The sequence below is a fragment of the Primulina tabacum genome, unplaced genomic scaffold, assembly GCF_025594145.1.
Source record: "Primulina tabacum isolate GXHZ01 unplaced genomic scaffold, ASM2559414v2 Contig773, whole genome shotgun sequence".
Taxonomy (NCBI): Eukaryota; Viridiplantae; Streptophyta; class Magnoliopsida; order Lamiales; family Gesneriaceae; genus Primulina; species Primulina tabacum.
This window is the reverse complement of record NW_027459902.1, coordinates 3,538-29,134: the sequence shown is the minus strand read 5'-3', so window position 1 is coordinate 29,134 and position 25,597 is coordinate 3,538. Positions and strand designations below refer to the sequence as shown.

Genomic DNA, 25,597 nt, shown 5'->3' with positions numbered 1-25,597 from the left:
GAAGTAATAGACGCAAACAACTTCACAATTTATCCCATTTGTTGAAGTAAATATAATCTATAACTTCAGCATTTATCCTATTTGTTGAAGTATTTTATATTATGTTACTTCAAAATTTACATTTAGTGACGAGGTAAGTGGTTCGAAAGACTTCAATAATTTGTATTTTGTTGAAGTAATTACGCAAAACAACTTCGTTTTTACAGAACAATGGTGAAATAAATTAATTCTATCACTTCGTTTGATTTCTTATTGACGAAGTATTTAATATTATGTTACTTCACAATTTGAAAATAACAACGAAGTAATTTATCTGTTACACTTCATTATTTTTTATTTTGATGAAGTAATTGTTAAAAAAAGACTTCGCAATATATGACTTAATACACTAATATAATTAAATTCATAAATTATCCATCTAAAAATGATGAAGATCCAGAAATACACAATTACATATTCATCAATCCACAAATAACCCAAAAATATATCCACAAAACCAAAAGTATATCCAAAAATCCACAATGACAAACAAAATATTTATCCCAACATACAACATCCATTTAATCACCTACATAGGAGTAGACAAATTCACTCCATTCACTTCTGACCTCATCATATTGAGATTTGTTGTAAAATTGGTTCTTGATGCATCCTGCAAACTGAAATTTAAAAAAGAAAATACATTAAATTATTCTATTTTAAATAAAAATTGACAGATATATATTTAAAAAGTATTTAAATTGATGGAATCTGAACATATTACATATATGTTGGCACTTAAATAAAAAAATGGAGATATAATGAACAAAAATTACAGATATGCTAACAGCCATGTGTGAGAACTTCACAAAACTGAGAAACAGATTAATGAAGCATGCAACCAAGAATCGGCTCAAAGGAAAATCTGATTGTGCATCAGCATACAATATGACTGTACCAGTTCTCGACTGAAAACACAGATGCTTGGACAGAAAAGTCCAAAAATCACATAACCAAAAAATGTCTAGAATTTCTGTTTTGAGTTGTTTTTGGTTAATGTGAATGTACCATTTCTCGGCAGAAAAGTCCAAAAATCACAAAATATGCATTTCCATTTCTCGGCTACAAGCTAACGATGGCAGTGAAGACATGAAGATGACAACTTGGATATAAAGCTATGCAAGAAGGAAAACCGTTTTTACAGAATTGGTAGAGATAGAAGATGCAAAGGGTTAGCCTTGCAAGAATACCAAAGACACTGCGTTTCGATCCATCAACTTCGTTTATCAGTGGACTTTTCATTGCTAAGTTCACCAAGTTAACAATTCCATAACAGTTTTGTATCTCAATTTTTATTACTGTAACTACAAACTAAAAGTACATGGAACTTAATTAAAGCATTTAAGAACTCTCTGTAGATACAGCAAAGGAAAATGAACGAAGAAGATAGGTAAAAGCAATATTATGCAATGGTACGGATTTGAAGAATCATGGGGATTTGTATAGTTTTCAAGAGTTACCAATTAATGAAACTTTCCAATTTCTAGACCCAATTCACTAATATCAGTGGTTATTCAAGATGATATGGTTTCTGAATCGGCTACCAATTCATGAAACTTTTCATTGAAGAGCCTATGGTTTCTGACTCGGCTAACATCAGTGGTTATTCACTAATATCAGTGGTTATTCACAATGCAGAATCCAACATACAAAATCTGAATTTTAGAAATATGGATTTTGTATTCAGATTTTAGCAGCTACGGTACTGCTAAAATCTGAACACAAAATCCATATTTCACTAATATAAAATCTGCAGAATCCAAAGGCAAACAAGTTACTGTGTTCAGCTAAAATATCACTAATATAAAATATATCACAATGACAATAATTCATCTCAAGCAATTATATCAACAATAAAATATATCCCAATGGCAACACATTATCTCAACAATAAAATATATCTTAATGGCAACAATTCATCTCAATCAATCAAAAAATTTATCCCAAGAAGAAACTCACCATCTTCTCCAACTGTGGATCATCGCAATCGACTATCTCTTTCATGTACCTCATCACACAATATCCACATTCAATAGAACCACTTTGTTTTAGATTACCCTATAATGGAATTGAAAAGTTAATGCAACAATCACAATCTAATTAATAACCACTATCAATTCATGTATTCATAAATAAGTATGATACATACCGTCAATATTTTAAAACCTGGCCCTTTATAAATACCCTTCGAGGCATTGTACATCTTCACCCCACTACATTTTAAAAAGTAAGAAGTTATTTTTTTGCATATTTATAAGTTAATGTATTCAAAATCAACATAAGATACTACCTACTTTGTCACAATAGTTTTACATGTATCATCTTGGTTCCTGTTAGACGTAGAATCCAATAAATATATCATATTCTTATCTTCGTTGACGATAGTCAAGATCCAATGGTACCTGAAAAAATGAAATTACAGCATTGACTATCATGAAGAAGAAATCTATAAATAACTAAAATCTTACCCAGTGTTGTATGGGATGAGGCAGATGCTATCTCTACACACTGCTTCCAACTGGTCAGCAATATGTTGTGATAAGTCTCGGCCATCTGTGCCAATCGGGCATGTAGGTATATTACCGGGATCCACAAACGAAAAATAATCAGCCTTGTCTTTTTCCTTCAAATATTTGTAGAGGTGACTGCAAGATATAGATGCACAAATATATCGTTTAGAAAATTTTCAAAATATGAACAAGTACCACAAAAAATATTATATAAATGCACAAATATTGTAAGTTAGACATTATATATACCCCATGTAAACTAAAATTTGTCTGGCACCTATCTCCCTCATCTCAATAAAGCGTAAGATATCTTCTCTTAGCAACAATATGCTTTTAGGATGTCCAAACGTAGCGTCCTCAAACTCAATGTATATGGTATCCGATTCATTCAGCAATCTAACAACATGAGAGTAGATATACTTGCACGACATGGGTAATGTTTTTTCAATTTCTTTGAACTTGTCGCGCTGACCAGGAACATCCGCAAGCGCAAATGATTGAGGTTTCCCCTTCCTCTACAATTAAAATATTATTCATACAAGTATTTTAAAATAAAAAATTGTTCAAGCAACATATCTGACAATTGCAAACACAAAGTCAAATGAAAACCTAAAGTACCTTTGTTCGTTGGAAAAATAACCAACTCTTTAGGCCAACCAACAATGACTCCAACAGCATCATTGATGATTGTTGGTCCAAACTTAATTGGGATCGGAAGCTGTGCTTTTTCATCTAAGACAACATCAATAGATACCTTGAAGTTCTCTTCCCAAGTGGAACATGGTGGAATCATAACATTTGGACCTCCTTATGATATTATTGTGCCATAAGCCACCACGTTTTCGCGTTCTTTTACAGCCAGGTGACATTTTTTCTCCTTTCAAGAACAAAAAGACATGATATATTTTTATATGGAGGTGAATAGAATTTAATTGACATTAAATTCAGAGACATACAACCTTCGTATTTGAAGTGCCGCAATCATAAACTTCTTCCACATCATCTTACAATTTTGTGTCTTTCACTCCTGAGAACTTGTTTGATGCTACAGTCTCAGAAGATCGATCATTGATTAATGGAATCACAGCAGCAAGTTGAAACCTCAGCATCTCCAATTCAGATTTCAAACTTTTAGTCTCCTCTGATTGTGCTTTTACATTTTCAATCAAAGCTTTTGAGATTGTTTCTCTCTTCTTTCTTGGAGTTTTAAAGTATACTTGTGGTTTTACGAAACCTCCCACACCTCGAACCCTTCCATAGTGTTCTTGGCTTCCTAAGGCAGCGGTTAACACGTCATTCATTCCAGAAGATTTGAACTCTCCTTTGCCTTTCTTTTTCAACAATTCATCCTACAGTTGGAGACATGACAAATCAATTCACAAATTACAGTGTTATTTATATAGGCAATATGGCGATTGAATAAAACTAAACATTTACAATTTTTTCAGCTACTTCTGATGTCTCCGAACATGTTATGTTGCCAGATTTGTCTTCTCGAGCTTTACGCCAAAGCACAGATCTATCAACTTCCTCATCTTCAGCAACCAAGTTTTTGTTCCGCTACAATTTCAAAATTCATATGTTTAATAACATGAAGAACATGCCAAAAATTACAAATATATTGCTTTGTTTCTTACCAGTTCAGCCTCCAAGCCAATGTAACCCTTGCGAGACATTCCGTGGTGATATTTACAATGCATGGTCCGTTGTTTTTGTTTTTCATGAGTAACCTACATCATTATGTTGGCTCAGTTAAGTATTGAATTTAATAAATTCGTGAGGAAACATATCAATTATTAAAGTACATCCCATGATGGATCCAGTCTCGCTTCCACAAACGCTTTCCAATCTGCTATTGAGAGTTGATACTGACTTGGTGGAGAAATCAACTTTTCAAGATTATCTTTGTTCGGCCAAACAAATCTACTAGTCAATTTTTTTTTGAAATCTCGCCACTTCTGAGATGCTGAATTCATCATAGCATACTCACTTTGTGACGCTAGTTCAAAGACATTCTGCAACAAAAACAGAATAGTTAGAGGTGCAAGTATGACTGTAAATTCAAATTGAAGCTTGTACTTACCGAGATCTCTTCCCACAGTTTTTGTTTTATGTTTTCTGGAACTTCAGACCATGACTTTATACTGATTGGCACCATGGCTCTAGCAATAGAACTAATGTATGATTGTAAAGCCCTTCCATTTGCATTGTATGCTGGCCGCCCCATGTCATCATAATCAATCTTTGCTTTTTTCCCCTATCTAGCAGTAGCAATTAGTTTACCCATCAACGTAAGGCCTCGCTTGTTCCTCTGCACATCTACAAGATGTTCTTCTCCATCAGTAAGTATAGGGTGCTCTGCATTAGTAACTTCATTTGGCTTATCATCATGTACTCCTTGTATCATCTCAACTGTAGCATTTGATTCCTTTTTTTTACGACCCATTGAGCTTTTTCTGCATATTTACATGAATGAAACCAATGTTAAAACCTACACAATAACATTAACCATTAAAATAACATAAACAATAATTCTAATAAGACATGTATAAACATGACATAAATAATAACAGAAACAATAATAACATAAATAATAAACATGACTTGTAGAAACCTGACATAAATAATAAACATGACATAATAATAGCAATGAGGTTATGTTCATAGCATAACAAAAAACATGACATAAAAGTGAAAAACATCATTTTTTCTTGTTCGTTTCCTAGCCACCCTCAGTTTCTGATCTAAAGTAACTTTCATGAGCCGGAATACAATGAGTGTCAACATCATCAATTGGTCGAGAAACAGGAATACTAGTCCAACCATCATCATCTCCCTCGTAACATCGATTTGGCACAGGGAGTACAATTGACCACCCTTTTTGTAATAGGTCATCAATATAAAAGACTTGATTAACTTGACTTGCAAGGACAAATGAGTCATTCTTGTGCCCTATTTTGTTCATATTGACCAAGGTGAATCCACATTCATCATTGTTGATTACTCCTTTGTCATTTGCAACCCACGCACACTTGAAAAGAGGAACTTGAAATTGATGATAGTCCAACTCCCATATTTCTTCAATCACTCCATAGAAAGTCACATCAGTCATCAAGAGATTCTTATCTTTGGCGCTAAAGACAAGCATGGTGCTAGCAACTAGAGAAACCCCACTGTTTTGGCAAACTCTCTCATCATCCCGTGCCTTTGTTTGGTATAAATTGCCATTTATCAAGTAACTACTATACTTAATGACTTGCCCACGTGGACCATGAGCCAGCCATGTCAATGTTGATGTCGTTCCACCATTGCAGCTATCTATTTAAGCATCCACCTGACATTTATACAATTAGAATAGGGTGATTAAAATACTAGCTACAAACTGTTCACCTCAAAATGCATAAAGCATATTTATCCACCTAACCTTTGCACGAAACCAGTCAATGAACTTCTTATTGTGAGCATCTTGTATCCACCTTTCATCTTTCTCTTTTTTCGGAAACATTGACTTCAGGAAATATTTATGTTCACTGTGGAAATATTTATATAGCAATTTGTGTTGGATATTAAATATTTACAATCACATGGGTGCAGAATCATAGATTAATGAAATACACTTTTACATAATGTAGGGAGATACTTCTTCTGTATTTTCCAGCACAGTCAAATGTGCTTGTTGAAGGTCAACTTGTGGCACTATAATTGGTGTTTTGCATGCTAAGAAGCCAGGAATGTTTGATTTGGGATCGCGATTTGATTGAGGAACCCCAATAGGATCAAGGTCATTTAGGTATTCCGAACAAAACTCAATTGCTTCTTCGGCTGAATATCTCCGAACAATGCAACCTTCAGGATGTTTTCGACTGCCTACATAACTCTTAAGCACCTTCATGGATCTTTCGAACGGGTACATCCACCGGAAGTACACTGGTCCACATAATCGAACTTCTCGAACAAGATGAACTGTTAAGTGAAGCATGACATCGAAGAAAGAAGGGGGGGAAATACTGCTCCAATAAGCAAAGTGTAACAACCAAGTCAGATTGCAGCTTATCTAACTTGGCTACATCTATCACCTTGCAACAAATATCTTCGAAGAAGAAGCATAATCTTATGATGGCATATCTAACATGTTTTGGTAATGCATCACGTATGAGTATTGGCAGGAAATGCTGCATTAGAACATGACAATCATGAGATTTCAAGCCAATCAATTTCAACTCAGATAAGGACACAATATTTTTCAGGTTCGATGAGAAACTTTCTGGGACTTTTATATCCATTATCGACTGACAAACTTGTAACTTTTTTTTTTTGTGAATGAGCATGCAGCAGGAGGAAGATATGTTCTTTTTTCACCAAATTTAGGTGCCAATTCAGGCCTAACTCCCATTTGAACCATGTCCAACCTAGCTGCCACATTGTCCTTGGTTTTTCCTTTAACATTCATCAAAGCATTAATGAGATATTCGAAGACATTTTTCTCTATGTGCATCACATCGAGACAATGCCTAACATGCAGATGTTTCCAATAAGGAAGATTGAAAAAAATTGATTTCTTCTTCCAACATTTTCTGAAATCTGTTAATCCAAAATCTTTTTCTTCTTTACTATCTTCCAAATTATTGTCCTTTGCATTCTTTCTTTTTTTACCTTTCACACTAATCTTCTTTCTGAAAACACACCTTATGTCAGAAAGCTTGTCAAACAAAGCAACCCCAGATAATGGTGTAGATGATTCTCCATGTTCTTCCATACCATCGAACTCTTTCATTTGCCTCCGATATGGATGAAACCGTGGTAGGAATCGTCTATGACCTACAAATGACATTTTCTTCCCATTTTCCAAATGCTTTGCACAAGTATCTTCTTTGCATACTGGGCATGCATAATAACCATGTGTAGTACATCCACTAAGGTTACCATAGGCTGGAAAGTCATTGATGGTCCATAATAAGATTGCTTTAAGAGTGAAAAATTGTCTTCGATAAGCATCATAGACACCATCAACTCCATCCCACGATCGTTGAAAATCTTCAACTAACACATCAAGATAGACATCTATATCGTTTCCTGGCTGTTTAGGCCCTGAAATGAGCATAATTAGCATGATGAATTTTCTCTTCATACACATGTTTGGAGGCAGATTATAGGTGACCAACATAATTGGCCAGCAACTGTACCGACTACTAAGGTTGCTATAAGGATTAATTCCATCAGCTGCAAGTGCCAGGCGAAGATTTCTTGGTTCACTTTCAAAGTAGGGCCACATATGATCCACCAACTTCCAAGATGGTGAATCAGCTGGATGACATAACTGACCGGGAACTCCTGTGGTTTCTGCATGCCATGTTAAATTTTTGGAGGTATGTAGAGATTTAAACATGCGCTTAAATCTTGGATATGGGAGGGAAATACCACAACATCTTTGCAGGAACACATTTATTCTCGACGTTCTTCTTGGTTAGCTTCCACCGTGACAAGCCACATTTAGGGCAGTTTACGCAGTCCTTATATTGCTTCCTATAAAGAATGCAATCATTGGAACAAGCATGAATCTTTTCATGACTCAACGCCAAACAACTCAATGTCTTTTTTGCATCATACATTTTGGTTGGCAAGTTGTGATTATCTGGTAGCATATTCCCAAAATCCATTAGTAGATCGGGAAATAGAGCGTCACTCATTCCATGCTTTGCTTTGGTGTTGTATAGTTTCACAATTGCACTCAACTTTGTGTAACGCTTACGTCCATTATACAAAGGTTTCTCTGCTTCCTTCAAAAATTCCATAAACGCTTCTGGATTTTCTGTATAGTTATCATATGCTGCCTCACACATATTAGTGGTTTCAAAGGCTCCGTGATAGTTACCAATTGGCTCCTTGTTGGTGCTCCAATTTACTTTGTCACTTTCAGCAGACTCACCGTGCCAAATCCAATTCACATAATTTTGACTAAAACCGTGGAAATAAAGATGCTCTCGAATGGACTTAGCTGGTCTTTTTTTAAGATTTTTACATTTGCAACAAGGACAATGAATTAAATTGGGGTCAATATGGGGATTCTCTAAACAACCTCCTCTAAACTGTTCCACACCCTCCTCGTACTGTTTTGACATTCTATCCGAGTGAATCCAAGATTTATCCATTTCAATACAGCAAAATACCAGAAATATATAACAATAAATTTGATCTAAACTTGAAAATATTACATTTAATAATGTCATTTTCAATTTAATTTCTTGAACGCACAAAAAATGAAAGAACACTACCTATTGATGAAAATAAAGCAACATTGTTCCTGATTAATTTTGATTTGAATTACTCTCACATGTGCCGAAAATTAGGAACCCAGAGACGGACAAACAAGTCGACAACAAGAAATTAACCAATTATCATTCCAATAAATACCATACCTCGGGAAACTGGTGACGGACTAACACAGATAAAGCAATATCATTCCAGTCAAAATGGAGAAGAAACAAAGGCGTAGAGGACGGCAATTGTGTATCTCAGTCGCTTCTTCCGTCTCAGTGCTTTGAACGGTGGTGGTGGTGGTGTTTTGCTTCCCTCTCGGTGAGTGAAACGGCGCTGGTGTTGGTGGTTCGAAGCGACGTGGTGTATCTCTAGTCGCAGCTTCCCTCTCGGTGCTTGGAATGGTGGTGGTAGTGGTGGTGTTGTTCGTCCCGCCTTCTTCTCTCTCGGTGGTGGAACGGCGGCGGCGGTGCATGGAATGGAGGCGGCGCGGCGTGGTTCGAAGCGAAGAAGACTGAAATTAGGATTAATTTTGAAGGAAAATGTGGATCGATCGAAATGAGCTCGTCTGAAGGATATATGATATAATCGATATTAAATTAATTAAACTTATCGGTTCATCTTTTTACTTCAGTATGAACTTATTTTTCTTAATTTTTTACTTCATCAACATTGATATGCCAAAGTAAAATATAATAAAAAAATACAGTGAAGCCCGTGTTTTTAAACATCCGAAGTAAAATATATTATTTTACTTCGCTTGTGTTATTACTGAAGTTATTGGTAATGTAATACTTCGTAATTTATTATTGCCGAAGTAACGCCTGTCGAAGTAAAATCAGATTTTTATACTATTGTTTAAGGAGGAATCCATCATATGTCAGCAAATGAAACCAAAAGATAAAATATAATATATTTTTTTGTTGCAATTCACTTGGGTCACACTCACCCAGTCCAAGCATCCATTTGCATGCATTGCACTTCAATTGGACTCTTTTCCCACGTACATGTGTCTTATGTCACGTCCCGAGACCGGAGTTAGTCGACATCGGCGTTGCTCAACAATCACATAAACAAGCCTCGTAGTACAATATAAACCAAAACCAGTTTCTTTCTCATAATCAACAAAAAAATCGTCTTTACAACTTAAATACCAAAATAAACTGATTAAAAATGTTTTAAATAGTGCGGAAGCGATAAACTTAAACTAAGCTTTAAAACTTCTGGAATAACTCGGGATCTTCTACCATCCCCAAAATTGCTCTTGCTCATCTTAATCTATTTGCTCTTCGTTCTTATCTGGGTGGAGATGAAGTAAGGGGTGAGTATTTTGGGAAATACTCAGCAAGTGAAGGGGCCGTTCGAGACACGAAACAACATATACATATACTTGAATTCAAATTTTACATAGCATATCGTAACTTAAATAATAACGAATACTCATACTTCATAATCATAACATGTTATCACATATCATATTCGTACATCATACTTGTTTAGCATACTCATTTTGCACTGAAAGCCATCTCAGTTCCATGGTTTCCTGATATCGGTCTCCTATATGTTAATCCTCTAAGGAGTGAGGCCATGTCCAATATGTTAATCCTCTATGGAGTGAGGCCGTACAACGGTTACCATCCCACCGTATAAGGGTCATAGTTCGAAAATCCTTTCTCATATCCAATCGAATCCTAACAGTGTTTTTAACATAATAACTTGACAAATCTTGAAGAAAATATATAATGAACAAGGAATTATGCTCGAACGAACTTTCAAAAACTCAAGGGAGATTCGTACACAAATTATAATTTTTTTAAACGCAAGCACACTTCAAAGAAAAGGTGTGGCAACAAAAACTCACTTACGAAAGAATATATACATAACAAAAGCGCACTTACGAAGGACAAGTGTACGAATTATATTATAACAAAAACCCACTTACCTTGGACCTGGAAGAAAACATGAAGAATTCGAAAACCATAGAAGAATCGTGCAACTGGCACTTCGAAAACGCAGCAGCACCATCGCCCGAAAAATCAGCCGTCTTGAAAAATTCATTGTGCCTTATTGAACCGTTGGATCGGGCTCAAATTTTCACAGTATGTTCAAAAATATGTCGAAAAAATTATGATGTGAAGATCGGGTTTGTAAGTCGTTTTATCCTGTTTATGGAGGAAAACCGTAGGTATGTTTTTTTTTTCGCGCAGAATATGAGCAGTTTTCTTGCGAAAGCTATAAACGAAAAACTAACCGTTTTTGGCTGAAATTTGGATATGTTATTATAAACATATGAAAGCATATTCTTCACGGTGGAGATCGGATTCCATCTACTCGAGCGAGAGAAACGAATTTCTGAACATGGACATAATTTTGATAACTCGTGCAGAATTTTTGGAGGGGAATTTCGAAAATTAGAGAGCAAAAACTCGAAAATTTGATGTGTAAATGAGGTGTAAATTCTGAATGGGAGCTTTTCCTATTTATAGAGAAGTGAGTGCTATCATAATCGTGTATTATCCTCGCGTTTGAACTTTTAAATCAAACTTTAAATCTAGGATAATTATCATCAAATCTTAGATCTTTATCTAGTATCAATATCATATCAAATCTTAGATCTTTATCTGATATCAGTATCATATCAAATCTTAGATCTTGGTTTATTTATCCCAAAATTAGGCTTATCATCAAAATTCTTATCTCCTGAAAAAAATCGGGGTTTCACATCCCTCCCACCTTATGGAAAGTTTCGTTCTCGAAACTTGGGTTGGCTTGATCTTTGAATATAAGAATATTCTTCTCGCATTCTTTATCCCACGTGGCTTCCTTTCAGTATGATTAGAAAATCATCTAAAATTCCTAAATCACATCCTAATGATTTTTGTCAGACATCTTAATAACTAAAGTGTTGACTTACTCATACTTTGAATTATACTTGTAACACAATATTTTCTTATTATTACTTATATTGCTACACCTCAATTATAATACTCCTATTGAACAAGAATTATTAGAATCATTGAATCTACAACAACTTACAGTAACCCAATATTTACATACCTCAAAACTTAAAACCCATATAAAATCTTGGAACTTAACTCAATATCAATCTATAGCCTATTGATTTAAATCTCAAAAATTATAACTCAGTCGTCATAAAATAAAATTTTATTCAACCTTGTACGAATAAAATTAATCCTCAATTAATTCTTGTGCTAAATCTTACTTTCAACAAGATAATGATCTTAGAGAGCTCCAACATAAACTATTTTTATTGAATGACTTTATCCTTGAATCATTCTTAGTACCGTAACAAAAGTCAAAACTTATTATGATATATTTTCCTCAATATCCAGCAATATCTCATCACTTATTTTATTCACATAAGGTCGTAATCTACTAGTTATTCCAAAATAATATAAATTTCTTAACCTTAAGATATTGTCCCCCAACTTCATTTTAAACAAGATATTCCAAAATCATACATATTTAAAGTTAACGCTTAGCATTCTTAAGAACCCTAATTAATGTTCACACATTTAATTATTACCCAAAACCAACTTCTACATTAGAATATTCGAAACTTATAACTCTTATCTCAGATTTTCACATACTAATAATTTATTGTCCCCGAATCAAATATTTCATCTTAAGTCAGAAGCTTATGTCAGCTTATCTCAGATAGATACAATCCCAACAATATAGGTCAATGCTAATTGTTTCTTTAATCTAATTCCATAAAAATCCGATAAACACTACAAGAAATGCGTTGAACGAGATTTTTCGAGAAATTTTCCAAAAATGGAAGGTTTGGAGATAAACATATGGATTGAAAGAAAACGTTGAGAGAATTCCAGAACAGTTGACATAATCGAATTTGTAATTTTCTTCAGAAAGTTATAGGATATACGAACTTTTCTAAAATGGAAATACGCGATTTTAGATGCCTAAACGAAGGAATTTTGCGTTTTCGGACAATGCCTCTCAACTTCGTTATGGATATTACTCGTTGGGTCGTTCTGAAGGAGACTAGATCGGCTCTTTGCAAAAATCTGTCTGATTTTTTTTATCCTTCTGGTAAAATTTTCCCCAACTAGATTATAAACCTGGCGGCTCTGATACCACTTAAATGTCACGCCCCGAGACCGGGGTTAGTCGACGTCGACGTTGCTCAACAATCACATAATCGTCAAACAACAAGCCTTGTAGTACAGTATATACCAAAACCAATTTATTTCTCATAATCAACAAAAAAAATCGTCTTTACAACTTAAATACCAAAATAAACTAATTAAAAATGTTTTAAATAGTGCGGAAGCGATAAACTTAAACTAAGCTTTAAAACTTCTGGAATAACTCGGGATCTTCTACCATCCCCAAAATTGCTCTTGCTCATCTTCATCCATTTGCTCTTCGTTCTTATATGGGTGGAGAGGAAGTAAGAGGTGAGTATTTTGGGAAATACTCAGCAAGTGGGGGGCTGTTCGAGACACGAAACAACATATACATATACTTGAATTCAAATTTTACATAGCATATCGTAACTTGAATAATAACGAATACTCATACTTCATAATCATAACATGTCATCACATATCATATTCGTACATCATACTTGTTTAGCATACTCATATAGCACTGAAAGTCATCTCATTTCCATGGTTTCCTGATATCAGTCTCCTATATAATAATCCTCTAAAGAGTGAGGTCATGTCCAATATATTAATCCTCTATGGAGTGAAGCCGTACAACGGTAACCATCCCACCGTATAAGGATCATAGTTCGGAAATCCTTTCCCATATCCAATTGAATCCTAACAGTGCTTTGAACATAATAACTTGACAAATCTTGAAGAAAATATATAATGAACAAGGAATTATGCTCGAACGAACTTTCAAAAACTCAAGGGAGATTCGTACATAAATTATAATTTTTTAAACGCAAGCACACTTCAAAGAAAAGATGTGGCAACAAAAACTCACTTACGAAAGAATATATACATAACAAAAGCGCACTTATGAAGGACAAGTGTGCATATTATAGTATAACAAAAACCCACTTACCTTGGACCTGGAAGAAAACATGAAGAATTCGAAAACCATAGAAGAATCGTGCAACTGGCACTTCGAAGACGCAGGTACACCATCGCCCGAAAAATCAGCCGTCTTGAAAAATTCATTGTGCCTTATTGAACCGTTGGATCGGGCTCAAATTTTCACAGTATGTTCAAAAGTACGTCGAAAAAGTTATGAACGGTGAAGATCGGGTTTTAAGTCGTTTTATCCTGTTTATAGAGGAAAACCGTAGGTATGTTTTTTTTTCGCGCAGAATATGAGCAGTTTTCTTACGAAGGCTATAAACGAAAAACTAACCGTTTGATTTGGCTGAAATTTGGATATGTTATTATAAACATATGAAAGCATATTCTGAACAGTGGAGATCGGATTCCTTCTACCCGAGCGAGAGAAACGAATTTCTGAACATGGACAGAATTTTGATAACTCGTGCAGAATTTTTGGAAGGGAATTTCGAAAATTAGAGAGCAAAACCAAAAATTTGATGTGTAAATGAGGTGTAAATTCTGAATGGGAGCTTCTCCTATTTATAGAGATGTGACTGCTATCATGATTGTGTATTATCCTCGCGTTTGAACTTTTAAATTAAACTTTAAATCTAGGATAATTATCATATCAAATATTAGATCTTTATCTGATATCAATATCATATCAAATCTTAGATCTTTATCTGATATCTGTATCATATCAAATTTTAGATCTTGGTTTATTTATCCCAAAATTAGCCTTATCATCAAAATTCTTATCTCCTGAAAAAAATCGGTGTTTTACATCTTAGGCTTGCTTTATTTATTTTTCCTGTGAAGTATTGTGGAGTGTTGTTGTTGGATTGGGATTTGATGATGGAACGGTGATTTGGTGGTGGTGTTGGAATCAAAGCACATGAATGGCCTAAACACTCATTTCGTCTCAGAAATCCATAAAGCAAGCTCTAAATCCCTTCTGTTCTTCATTTTCTTCAACTCACTGGAACCAAAACCTCAATCCGTAAGATCACGTACATTTCAACTTCTTTGATAGCCTGTAGGACTAATCCATACTTTATTACTGTATCATTTTCGTGTCTCGAGTTTCTTGAAATTCTAAATTGGGCAACAATTACTGGAAATATGTTCTTTCCTTGGCTGTTGCAACTACAGCGAATTCCTTGAAAATAATTTTAGTCATTACTACTCTCGATTACCAATCTTTGGGCTAGGTACAATATATGATATCCCGAGAACGCTTGATAATGATCCAGGATTCCTTCGGTTTTTGAAGAGTTAAATTCTTTGGGGATTATACACTCCTCTTGGTCTAGTAAAAAGATTTTACAGTAACATGTTGTCTCTTTAGCTTAAAATTCATCATCTTCTTTGAGATGTGTCGGTTCCTCGGCCCAAATCCCGTGGACTCCACCATGTCTCTGAATTGACTCCCTCGAATCATTGTGTTTTGATTCATACTTCTCTTCTTCTCACCATCAATATGATTACATCTCCATTTCTTCTAAAAAATCTTTCCTTTAGGAACAAAACATTTCTTTATTTCATTCCTTGGAATTACCTGCTACCCATTCTCTTTGATGACCAATCCCGAGCCTTCTTCTAGGAGTTTACTATTATTTATCTCTTCTTGCAGTGATTCCTTATGCACTAACTCCCTGGGCTCTTCTTTCATTAGTTTGAAATTCTCTAGAAATATGACAATGCGTGTATCACAATCTATGGAGACTTAAAACTTTCTCACACAAAAGTCAAGTGTTTTGCGTTCCTTCACATCTTCTTCGCTAATTGATTCATTATATTCATCACTAGATTTGTTCTTCGTACCCGATCTACCAAATTTAGATTTGATTTTCATCTAGCTAAGCTTCTTTCTCCTAGAAGCAGCTCGTTCCATGAATAACCTTCTTTTTGTGTCCAAATGAGTAGCTTAAGAAACCTTTTATGATGGGCCACTCTCCAAGCTTCACCAAACTCCCTCCTAGCAAGAAGCACAAATCGAATTCTCGTTACCTGGTCCTTACCTCTTGGACTCGTCTTTGCTCACGTGTTCATGTCTAACATGTTCAACAGATTTTCTCCCAAGTTCTGATCTTCTTGACTTGAGGTAAGATGGATTCTTACTGTCATGGTAGTTCATGGATATTTGATGAGACGGCTTCCATTGAAACCACTGGTTTTTGTCAATTGGCCTTCTCGAGAAATATCGGTTCCTCGGCCCAAAGACCGTAGACTTGCCAATATTTCTGAAATACTTATGCAGAACAAATCTAACCCGTGAGAACCACGATTTTTGACCATGTACTTATTTATTTAAATATAGAAATGTATAAAAATGTATTATGATATTATTGTAAAAAAAATAAATTAGAAAATATTAAATTATACATGGTATTCGAATTTTCAATAAATACACGAAATTCGAAAATCTAGTACAATATATTCAATAATTTTGAAACTTAAGTATAGGATATCAATAAAATTTGGAAGAAATATTACACGCAAGATAACTTTTGCTCAACAAAGAAATTAATGAATTCAACGTAGTATAGGTACATCATGAATATGTACAAGAAAGTAGTCTACATTCAACCACCCAGTCCAATATAAATTTTGAAATTGTATATACTTGGGAACCAAGTTTTCGAAATTTGGTAAGTTAATGTGTATCGAATAATTTCCCACAGGAGTTAAAAGAAAACATATTTTGATAGTTTTATCATAAAGTTCCAGAAAAATCTTATTGAATTAAAAGTTTAGCCTACATGCAAATTTTATGTCACTAAAATTTTAAAACGTGATTTACATTGGTAAAACGTGATATTACCTCAAAAAATTAAAAAAAATAATAATAAGTATATTGTATTTTTATGCAGTTATGCAACCGACGATTTTTTCTGATATGAAATGTGACATTCCCGAACTGAAGGGCGATAATTATAAAATATGAAAATAAAGAATTCTTCTTCAATTAGGGTGTAAGATATTGATTAATATGCTATACGGAAAGACGAACTGTTTTGTTATTGTTGAAAACAACATTCCAGATGATGTTGATCTTTATGAAAAATGGGAGTGATCTAATCGACTCTGAGTAAGGTTCATAAAGACCAAAATATGTGCTGATATACGACGTTCCGTCGATCAGCATAATAATATCAAAGAATTTCTGAATGCTATTGATGAACAATTTCAGTCTTCAGATAAGGTATTTTCCGTCTTCCTAATTATGGAATTCTCTTCATCAAGGCTCATCAGTGTGAGAGGTGTGCGAGAGCACATCATGAATATGCGGGACATAACTGCTCGACTCAAAACACTTGAAGTGGAAATGTCTGAAACTTTTCTTGTGCACTATATTTTATGCACTATTCCACAAAAATATGGACCCTTCAAAATTTCCTCCAACACACATAAGGATAAGTGGTCAATAAATGAATTAATGATCATGTGTGTTCAAGAGGAAAAAAGTTGTTAATAGAAAAAAATGATAATGCTTCTATGACTACACAAGGAAAGTATAAGAAACAGGCCAAAGTCAAGGAAAAAGGGAAATGAATAATTCCACCCCAACCTGAAATCAAGAAAGAATAAAGGGAAATGAATAATTCCATCCCAACATGAAATCAAGAAAGAATCCAAGTGATTATTCTGTAAAAGGACAAGACACATAAATTTAAAGATTGGCTTGAAAAGAAAGATATTCATATTTCATTTGTATGTTATGAATCTAATATGATTGATATGATTTATAACACATGGTGGATTGATTCTGGTTCTATAATTCATGTTACAAATACCTTGTAGAGTATGTAAAGCCTAAGGAACCTCTAGAAAATGAGCGGAACATCTATTCGAGAAACAAGATGTCTTCGCATTTGGAGGCTATTGAGACTTGTTGCCTTATATTGGATAGTAATTTTATTTTAAAATGAGAAAAGACATTTTAGGTCCCTAGTCTTTCTAGGAATTTAATTTCACTTTCAAATCTTGTACCCCATTGATTATTCCTTTCATTTTTTGGATAAATCAATAAATTTATTTTATAAATCAAATATTGTTGGAAATGGTACAATGATTGATGGTCTTTTCTCTATTTCTTTACAAAATAATAATATCACTATGCATGTTCAAAAATGTATTAAAAGATGTGTTATAAATGAAGATTCATCTATATCATGGCACAGGAGATTGGGACACATCTCCATAGAGAGGATTAAAAGATTAGTGAATGATGGAATACTTAGTACTTTAGATTTTACTGATTTTGATATTTGTGTGGACTGCATAAAGGGAAAGCAGACCAATATGTATAAAAAGGGTGTGAAGAGGAGTACATAAATATTAGAAATCAAACGTTCAGATATTTTTTGTCCAGATATGGACATGCAAAGTCCGAAATATTTCATCTCCTTCGTTGATGATTACTCACGATACATGTATATTTACATGCTTCATAACAAAAATGAAGCCTTTAAGGTTTTTACGGATGAAGTGGATAAGCAATGTGGAAAACAAATTAAGATCGTGAGACACTACTATAAACTTGTCAGTCTTGTTGTCCTTTTTCATCTTTTTATACAGATGCTTACAATTTCCAACAGAATAATGTGAATATGATAAATTAATTAAGTTTATACAGCTTAAGTGGTCAACAAACAAAAGAAGAAGATTTACCACATGTACACAACTATACAATTGGCAGATATTGGATCCAAACTATAGAAAGGAATGATGTCTTCAAGGTGCAGAAGTAGTTCGTAACTCTCGTCAAATAAATCATGATAAAAAAGCAGTGATAAATTTTGTTCATCGGTTAGAGCACGTTTACAATAACAATACAAAAGATGTAAAGATCTTGGCACACTTGAAGACAAACCAATCTTATTTCTGTGGTCGACATTTTTCTTCTTTTGAAGCTTCTAAACATTGCAAATGTACATATGTTAGCTGCAATATTGAATTATTTATGATACTTTAAATTTAAATATAAATTGACATTTACCTCATCTTGAATTACTACGAAGTGTGCTGGCCAAGCTACATGTGTTCCAACAGCATCACCAACAGTATCACATTCGTTTGGAATTGGAAATGATAAATGTGCTAATTTTTCCACAGCATTATCAATGGATACGTGCATGCAAGTAATGGGTGATGGAACACCATGAAATAATTTATCATCCGCATTGACATGGACAATTGTACCGTAGGCAACAATGTTGGTCCTAGATTCCAATGCCAATGCAACCGGCTTGCCCTAGAAGACAAATAATCATGTTATAAATTGATACAAATCATAGTCATGGACAATTGCAATAATCAGATACCTGCAGAAACTCAGCATTGCTCAAAGTTTTCACGTCATCATCATGCGAAGTTGCATAGTTGCTTGCACCCTTTTTGATTTTATCGTCACTCATGGGATGCAACTTTACTGAGCAACTACCTTTTTCTTCAATGTCAAAGTTGCTTGCACCCTTTTTGAACATTTCTTCAAGTCTCTGTATGCGTGCATCTTGATCTGATATGCGTGCATTTTGTTCTGCGATTCGTGCATCTTGTTTTGAGATTAATATCTTTGCCTCCATCAACTCCTTTGTTTGATTAAGAAATATATGGTCATCACCAAAAGGACTCTTCCATACTCTACCAATATTAAAGTAGATGCTTGGAGTGATATGACCTCCAACACCTCTCACACGACCAGAATGTTCATATGAATCCAGAGCTTTCGTAAGGATATCATTTTTTCCCTCTTCATATTGCAACGTACCCTCGATTTTTTGTTGCACATAACCATCCTGTCATGCACAAAAGAACAAGATAATTACTAAAAACAGTTATAATGAATAAAAATTATTCATTTTCATGTATTGTTTGCTTACAATCTTTTCTATTGCCGATTTCAACTCATCGCCTTCATATTGACCCTTCTTATTGACCCGTCCTTTCTTCCACATAATTGCTCGATTTATATCATCATCGTCACATAACTCATCTGCCTACAAACAATATGTATGTTATCAACAAATTTAAAAATCACATAGCATGGACTTAGTAAACTTTTCGAATTAACTCAGTTTCTCATACTTACTATTTCGTCGGCGAAACGTGCATATCCTTTCCGAGACATACGATGGGGGTATATGTTTTGCTTTCTTCTCTTCTTTTGTTCATCACGCAATTTCTAGTTAATTGAAAATTGCCCACATATATCATATGTCAATTGAAATAATTTGTTATGGTCTACTAATTTGAAAGTAACAAATTAAGAATCTTACCATGAAGTCATCAGACAAGCGACTGATTACAAATGAACTCCAATCATCTCGTGTAATACCAAACCCAGTAGGTGGTTCTTTCAAATCCTCAGTGTGATCCCGCTTGTTAAAAATGAACTTTTGAGTGAGAAAAGCTTTAAACTGTCGCCACTTGTTATTTGCAGAGTTCAGACATCCCTTCTTCCAGCTTTGATCAACATTGTACGTCAGCTGTAGAAGTCATATTAACCCATAACATTAAACATATCATAACCATATGAAAAATAATTAAAATAGTCAAAACATTATAACTTACATTAACCGATTCCCATATTAAATCTTTGACATCATTTAGAACCATTTTCCAAGTCTGATAACTTATCTTTACCTTTTCTCAAACAAGAACACCAATATAACTTTGCATCTCACCTGCAAATTCTCCAACTGGCTGTCCCAATTTATTGAACCTCACATCCTTTCTGATTCCATGAACCCTTTGCCTAACAAGCCTATCCAAATGTGTACGGCCTCTAGATGATTTTGTTGTTTCCGTCTCTGTAGATTCCAAAACTGTTTCGCCCCCACAACTATTGTCATTGGCAGAATATGCAGTATTCTGTTTAGGCTTCTCGTTCTTTGACATCCTGCAAGCATTTACAATTTGTTAGGCAATCAGAAAAATGCATTATGCAATGCATGTCATAAAAAAATTAGTACTCAGTTCTTTATTTTTCTTTCTACATGAAAATGTAATATGCAGAACAGCAAAGGAATGTAACCTATCATGCTGGTTCAAGTCATTTAGGATTGCACTTAATTATTGTCAATCCAATACCCATCACAATGTTCACGAATGCATGGAGGTTCATTTTCATCTATTCCATCAACATCCATTGATATAAACCCTCGCGTAAAACATTGATAGTGGGATACATCATTCTCCAATTCATCACCATTCATGTAGTGAATATACTCTCTTGTGGGACTTGCAAGTACAACATGCCATGCAGGATCTTGAGGATCTTCAATGTAAAACACCTGCTTTGCTTGACTGCCCAAGATAAAGAGTCAGACTTGAATCCAATTCTCTTCAGGTTTACCAACGTGAAACCAAGATCATCAACTTTAATACCGTTAATATTTTCAACCCAATTACATTTAAACATTGGAATTTGAAACATTTGGTAATCAAGTTCCCATATTTCTTGAATAACTCCATAAAAAATCATGTCTGACACAACTGGATTTTTATCCTTTGCACTAGCAACTTGCATTGTCGTTGCGACTAAGCTTACTCCGGAATTTTGCACAACTCGTACATCATCTCGCTCTTTTGTATGATAAGTGACCCCATCAATCAAATAACTAGAGTATTTTAACACTTGTTTGCTAGGTCCGCGCGCTACCCACTTCAATTTTTCTGAAATTTCACGAGTGGAATTGCCAACTGCACTTGCAACCTATATTTCACAAAGTGCTAAAATTTAACCCTAAGTTTTAAAAAAAACTCCATGATATTGATATTTAGACAACTTACAGTATCACGTAACCAGTTAATAAAGGTTCGGTTATGCTCATCTTGTAACCACCTTTTGGACTTTGCTTTATGGGGAAATTTTGCATCCAAAAATGTCATGTGTTCCCTGATGAAATGATTAAGGATAAGTTAACCAATTGAATGTAAAAGAATAGCAAGAAAGTATTACTAAGTCAAAGAAATTACTCGATATAAGGCTCAACGTCAACATCATTTTCCAGTAGATAACGATGTGCTTGATTCAACTCATCATCACTAGTGTAGTGCATTACTGAACCAGACAGAGGCTTAGTGAGTTGTACTCTCCGATGCATTGATGGGATACCAATTGTATCTACACTAGACATGTAGTCCGAGCAAAATTCCACAGCCTCTTCAGCAATATAACGTTCGGCTATACACCCTTCAGGCCGATTGCGATTTTGCACATAGCCTTTCAATATCTTCATGAATCTTTCAAATGGATACATATGCCTAAACCAAACCGGTCCACACAATTTTATTTCGCGTACAAGATGAACGGTTAAATGAATCATTATATCAAAAAAAGATGGGGGGAAATATTTCTCCAGTAAACACAATATCATCACAATCTCTCTTTGTATCTCATCCAACTTTGAGACATCTATCACTTTATTGTATAACACATTGAAGAACCCACACAACTGAGTGATAGTATCTCTAACATGTTTATGTAGGACACCTCGTATGGCCACTGGAAGCAATTGTTGCATCAAAGTGTGATAGTCGTGTGACTTAAGGCCAACAAGTTTCAAGTCCTTCATCGACACGAGGTTTTTAATATTAGATGAGTAACCCGTAGGGACCTTTATTCCAAACAGAGAATTGCAAAATTTTCTTTTCTCAGACTTGCTTAGAGTATAACAGGCTGCTGGCAAATACGTTCTTTTCTCCCCCATCTTTGGTATCAAATCAGTCCTCAAATTCATCTCCATGAGATCTGGTCTTGCTGCAACTCCATCCTTCGTTTTTCCTGGAATGTCAAGTAACGTACCGATGAGACTTTCACAAACATTTTTTTCAATATGCATCACATCAAGAACATGTCGAACATGTAGATGTTTCCAATACTCAAGTTCAAAGAATATAGATTTCTTTTTCCAACATGATTTCTCATCACCTACCTTCAACTGAAGCTTCCCACTCATTTTTCCCAGGTGATAATTAATTCTTTCAACTCTTTCTAAAACTTCATGCCCAGTTAATGGTTTTGGTGCGAGTTTAAACTCTTGGTTCCCATTAAATGCTTTCTTTTGCCTTCGATATGGATGACTTGTAGGAAGAAACCTTCTATGGACTGTATACACAATTTTTCTACTATGCTTCAACCTCGTCGAATATGTTTCTTCACCACATATTGGACATGCATGATATCCTTTCACAATACAACCTGACATGTTCCCATATGCAGGAAAATCATTGATCGTCCATAGTAACACAGCTCTAAGCGAGAACATTTCTTTTCGATATGCATCATATGTATCAACACCATTATCCCATAAAAATTTTAATTCGTCAATTAGAGGTGCTAAGTAGACATCAATATCATTTCCCGGTTGTTTGGGACCAGAAATCAACAAAGTGAGCATCATAAATTCTTTTCATACACAAACTTGGAGGAAGGTTGTAAGTGATCATCACAATTGGCCAACAACTATATGCAGAACTCATCGAACTATGTGGATTCATGCCGTTTGCTGATATGGCCAATCTTAGATTTCTTGGCTCGGAAGCAAAATTTGGCCAGTTGTGATCCACTACTTTCCAAGAGGGTGCATCAGCCGGATGACGCAAGTATCCATCACGAATTCTTTTATCAGCATGCCAAGTTAATTCCTTATATATCACCTTCTGCTGAAACCATCTTTGAAATCTGGGAATAGGTGGGAAGTACCAAAGGACCTTTGCAGGAACTCCTCCATTTATCGTAGAATTTTTACCCAACTTCCACCTTGACATCCCGCAAATAGGGCAACTGGTAAATTCCTCATACTCCTTCCGGTATAAGATACAATCATTAGGACAAGCATGAATTTTCACATAATCCATCCCTAAAGCACATAAGCTTTTCTTTGCATCATACAAAGATAAAGGCAATTCATTGTCATCTGGAAGCATTTGCCCAAACAAACCAAGTAAATCAGTGAAACTTTTATCACTCCAACTATATTTTGCCTTCAAGTTATATAATTTCACAAGTGCAGATAACTTTGTAAATTTAACACATCCAGGATATAAAGGTTTCTCGGCATCTTCAAGTAGCTTATGGAATTGGTTTGGATTCTTAGCATAACTAAAATATGCACCATGTACCATACTTATAGGTTCCTCGGTAAAATATTTGCGTTCATCTTGCCCTACTCGATCACTATCATTCATTGAGTTCCCGAACTTAGATCTTTCGCCATGCCAAATCCATGTATGATATGTTAAATCTATACCATTACAACACAAATGAGCCCTTATAGTGTCAATAACTTTCGTCTTTAGATTACCACATTTTGCACATGGGCAAGGCATTGCATTCGGATTGTTAGCGTTTCGCGATGCAAACTGCAAGAAATACTCCACCCCAACCTCATATTCATGTAACAACCTGTTCTTTGACATCCAATCTTTGTCCATCCAATCTTTGTCCATTATACGTATCACTAACCACCCATCAATGAGTCAAATCCTTCAAAACAATTGTACAAACACTATTAAGTTGGTGTTCAAAAGAGTTGTAAACAACAAAATTAGACATCAATGTTGTGATGAATCTATCAACAATGCTCGTGTTACATAGCTTCATTCGTTGTATTTTTGTGGCGATGGCTTTATCAAAAATGACATTAATTTATTTCGTAAATATGCAGAAACATACCTGCAAGAAACCGTCGCCACAGCTTTTTTACCGACTGTAAACTTGAAAGTAAGCAAATTTCCTACCCCACTGTCACCTTCAATTTTGTGCACATAAAGAATGAAAAATTCATATCAGGCCCATCACGTGACACAACTACACTTGAAAAACAACCATAACAAAGGAATTACCGCTCAAATCCGCATCAAAGAAGCTTGCTCAGACTAGCTAAAGTACAAGCTTGAAGGATTTATATTCAATGAGAATAACTCAAACTTGTTCTTAACCCAAAATTCATATAATCAGCTTGTATGAGCTCAATTCAGCCCAATAAAATAAAGCAATTAAAACTTGAGCTCGACAAGAAATATAACATTCTCGACTCATTCTTTATATGCGTCTGAAACTACAATATTTAAATCACAAAAAACCACGAAAAAGGCACCGACCTTTGCGAATGTACTCTTCCCAGATCCATTCTTTCCCATCACAGCATGAACCTTTCATATCCAACAACCAAATTAGGAGTCAAAGAAACTGAAAAACTATGTGCTTACAACTAGAATTAGAGTAAAACCTTTATTTGTCTCAATATTTACTTTTGTTCAATAAAAGATATATATATAGTTTTAGTTTCCCTCTCAACCATCATTATTAATTCGTCTCACTAAAAATATACATGCTTTATCGAAAAAAGAAAATATCAACAAAAAAAAGGTTTTGCCAAAAATTTGCAAGGAAAAAAAAAACCTAGTTTAAGCAAATTCTCGAACACCTACGCTACAATATAAAAGTGGTCATGTGATTACAAAATTATTCAACTCGAATCCTTCCAACAGATGCAATACATCACCGTGGAACACAAATTAAATTCATAAAGCCGATTTGAATGCAACAAAAATGTCAATGTCTTTCCGCATAATATCCATAAAACGGTATATAATATTGTGATCTTCAAGATTACACAGCAGAATTGTGAAAAGATAAATTACATTTCGTTATCAAACTATCATCTTGCCCACTTAACATCTATACCCGTCCAACTTAGCCCCCACTTAACTGTTATCATA

The 25,597-nt window shown here is 34.7% G+C and overlaps 3 protein-coding genes and 2 long non-coding RNA genes across 5 annotated transcripts; all 5 read right to left on the bottom strand.

Moving 5' to 3' along the window:
* Nucleotides 1-2,333: 2,333 nt before the first annotated feature.
* Nucleotides 2,334-2,880, bottom strand: LOC142534978 (uncharacterized). The gene is made up of 3 exons (XR_012817305.1): nt 2,799-2,880; nt 2,508-2,684; nt 2,334-2,441 (listed from the first exon to the last, which is right to left on the bottom strand). It is a non-coding gene; the product is annotated as an uncharacterized LOC142534978 (long non-coding RNA).
* Nucleotides 2,881-3,995: 1,115 nt separating this feature from the next.
* On the bottom strand, nt 3,996-4,384 carry LOC142534982 (uncharacterized). The gene is made up of 3 exons (XR_012817306.1): nt 4,355-4,384; nt 4,187-4,279; nt 3,996-4,109 (listed from the first exon to the last, which is right to left on the bottom strand). It is a non-coding gene; the product is annotated as an uncharacterized LOC142534982 (long non-coding RNA).
* Nucleotides 4,385-4,806: 422 nt separating this feature from the next.
* LOC142534980 (uncharacterized) lies at nt 4,807-7,935 on the bottom strand. Its single transcript, XM_075641629.1, has 6 exons — nt 6,844-7,935; nt 6,609-6,721; nt 6,190-6,556; nt 5,280-5,754; nt 5,154-5,163; nt 4,807-5,005 (listed from the first exon to the last, which is right to left on the bottom strand). Exons 1-6 carry the CDS (start codon nt 7,933-7,935, stop codon nt 4,807-4,809), a joined length of 2,256 nt encoding a protein of 751 aa, XP_075497744.1.
* A 10,599-nt stretch (nt 7,936-18,534) lies between these two features.
* On the bottom strand, nt 18,535-20,369 carry LOC142534979 (uncharacterized). The gene is made up of 6 exons (XM_075641628.1): nt 20,146-20,369; nt 19,959-20,051; nt 19,750-19,866; nt 19,192-19,665; nt 18,867-19,121; nt 18,535-18,783 (listed from the first exon to the last, which is right to left on the bottom strand). The coding sequence occupies exons 1-6, from the start codon at nt 20,146-20,148 to the stop codon at nt 18,535-18,537; spliced, it is 1,191 nt and encodes a 396-aa protein (XP_075497743.1). The 5' UTR covers nt 20,149-20,369.
* A 131-nt stretch (nt 20,370-20,500) lies between these two features.
* On the bottom strand, nt 20,501-25,267 carry LOC142534983 (uncharacterized). The gene is made up of 3 exons (XM_075641630.1): nt 24,977-25,267; nt 24,549-24,624; nt 20,501-20,768 (listed from the first exon to the last, which is right to left on the bottom strand). The coding sequence occupies exons 1-3, from the start codon at nt 25,032-25,034 to the stop codon at nt 20,519-20,521; spliced, it is 384 nt and encodes a 127-aa protein (XP_075497745.1). The 5' UTR covers nt 25,035-25,267; the 3' UTR covers nt 20,501-20,518.
* Between the last annotated feature and the right edge of the window lie 330 nt (nt 25,268-25,597).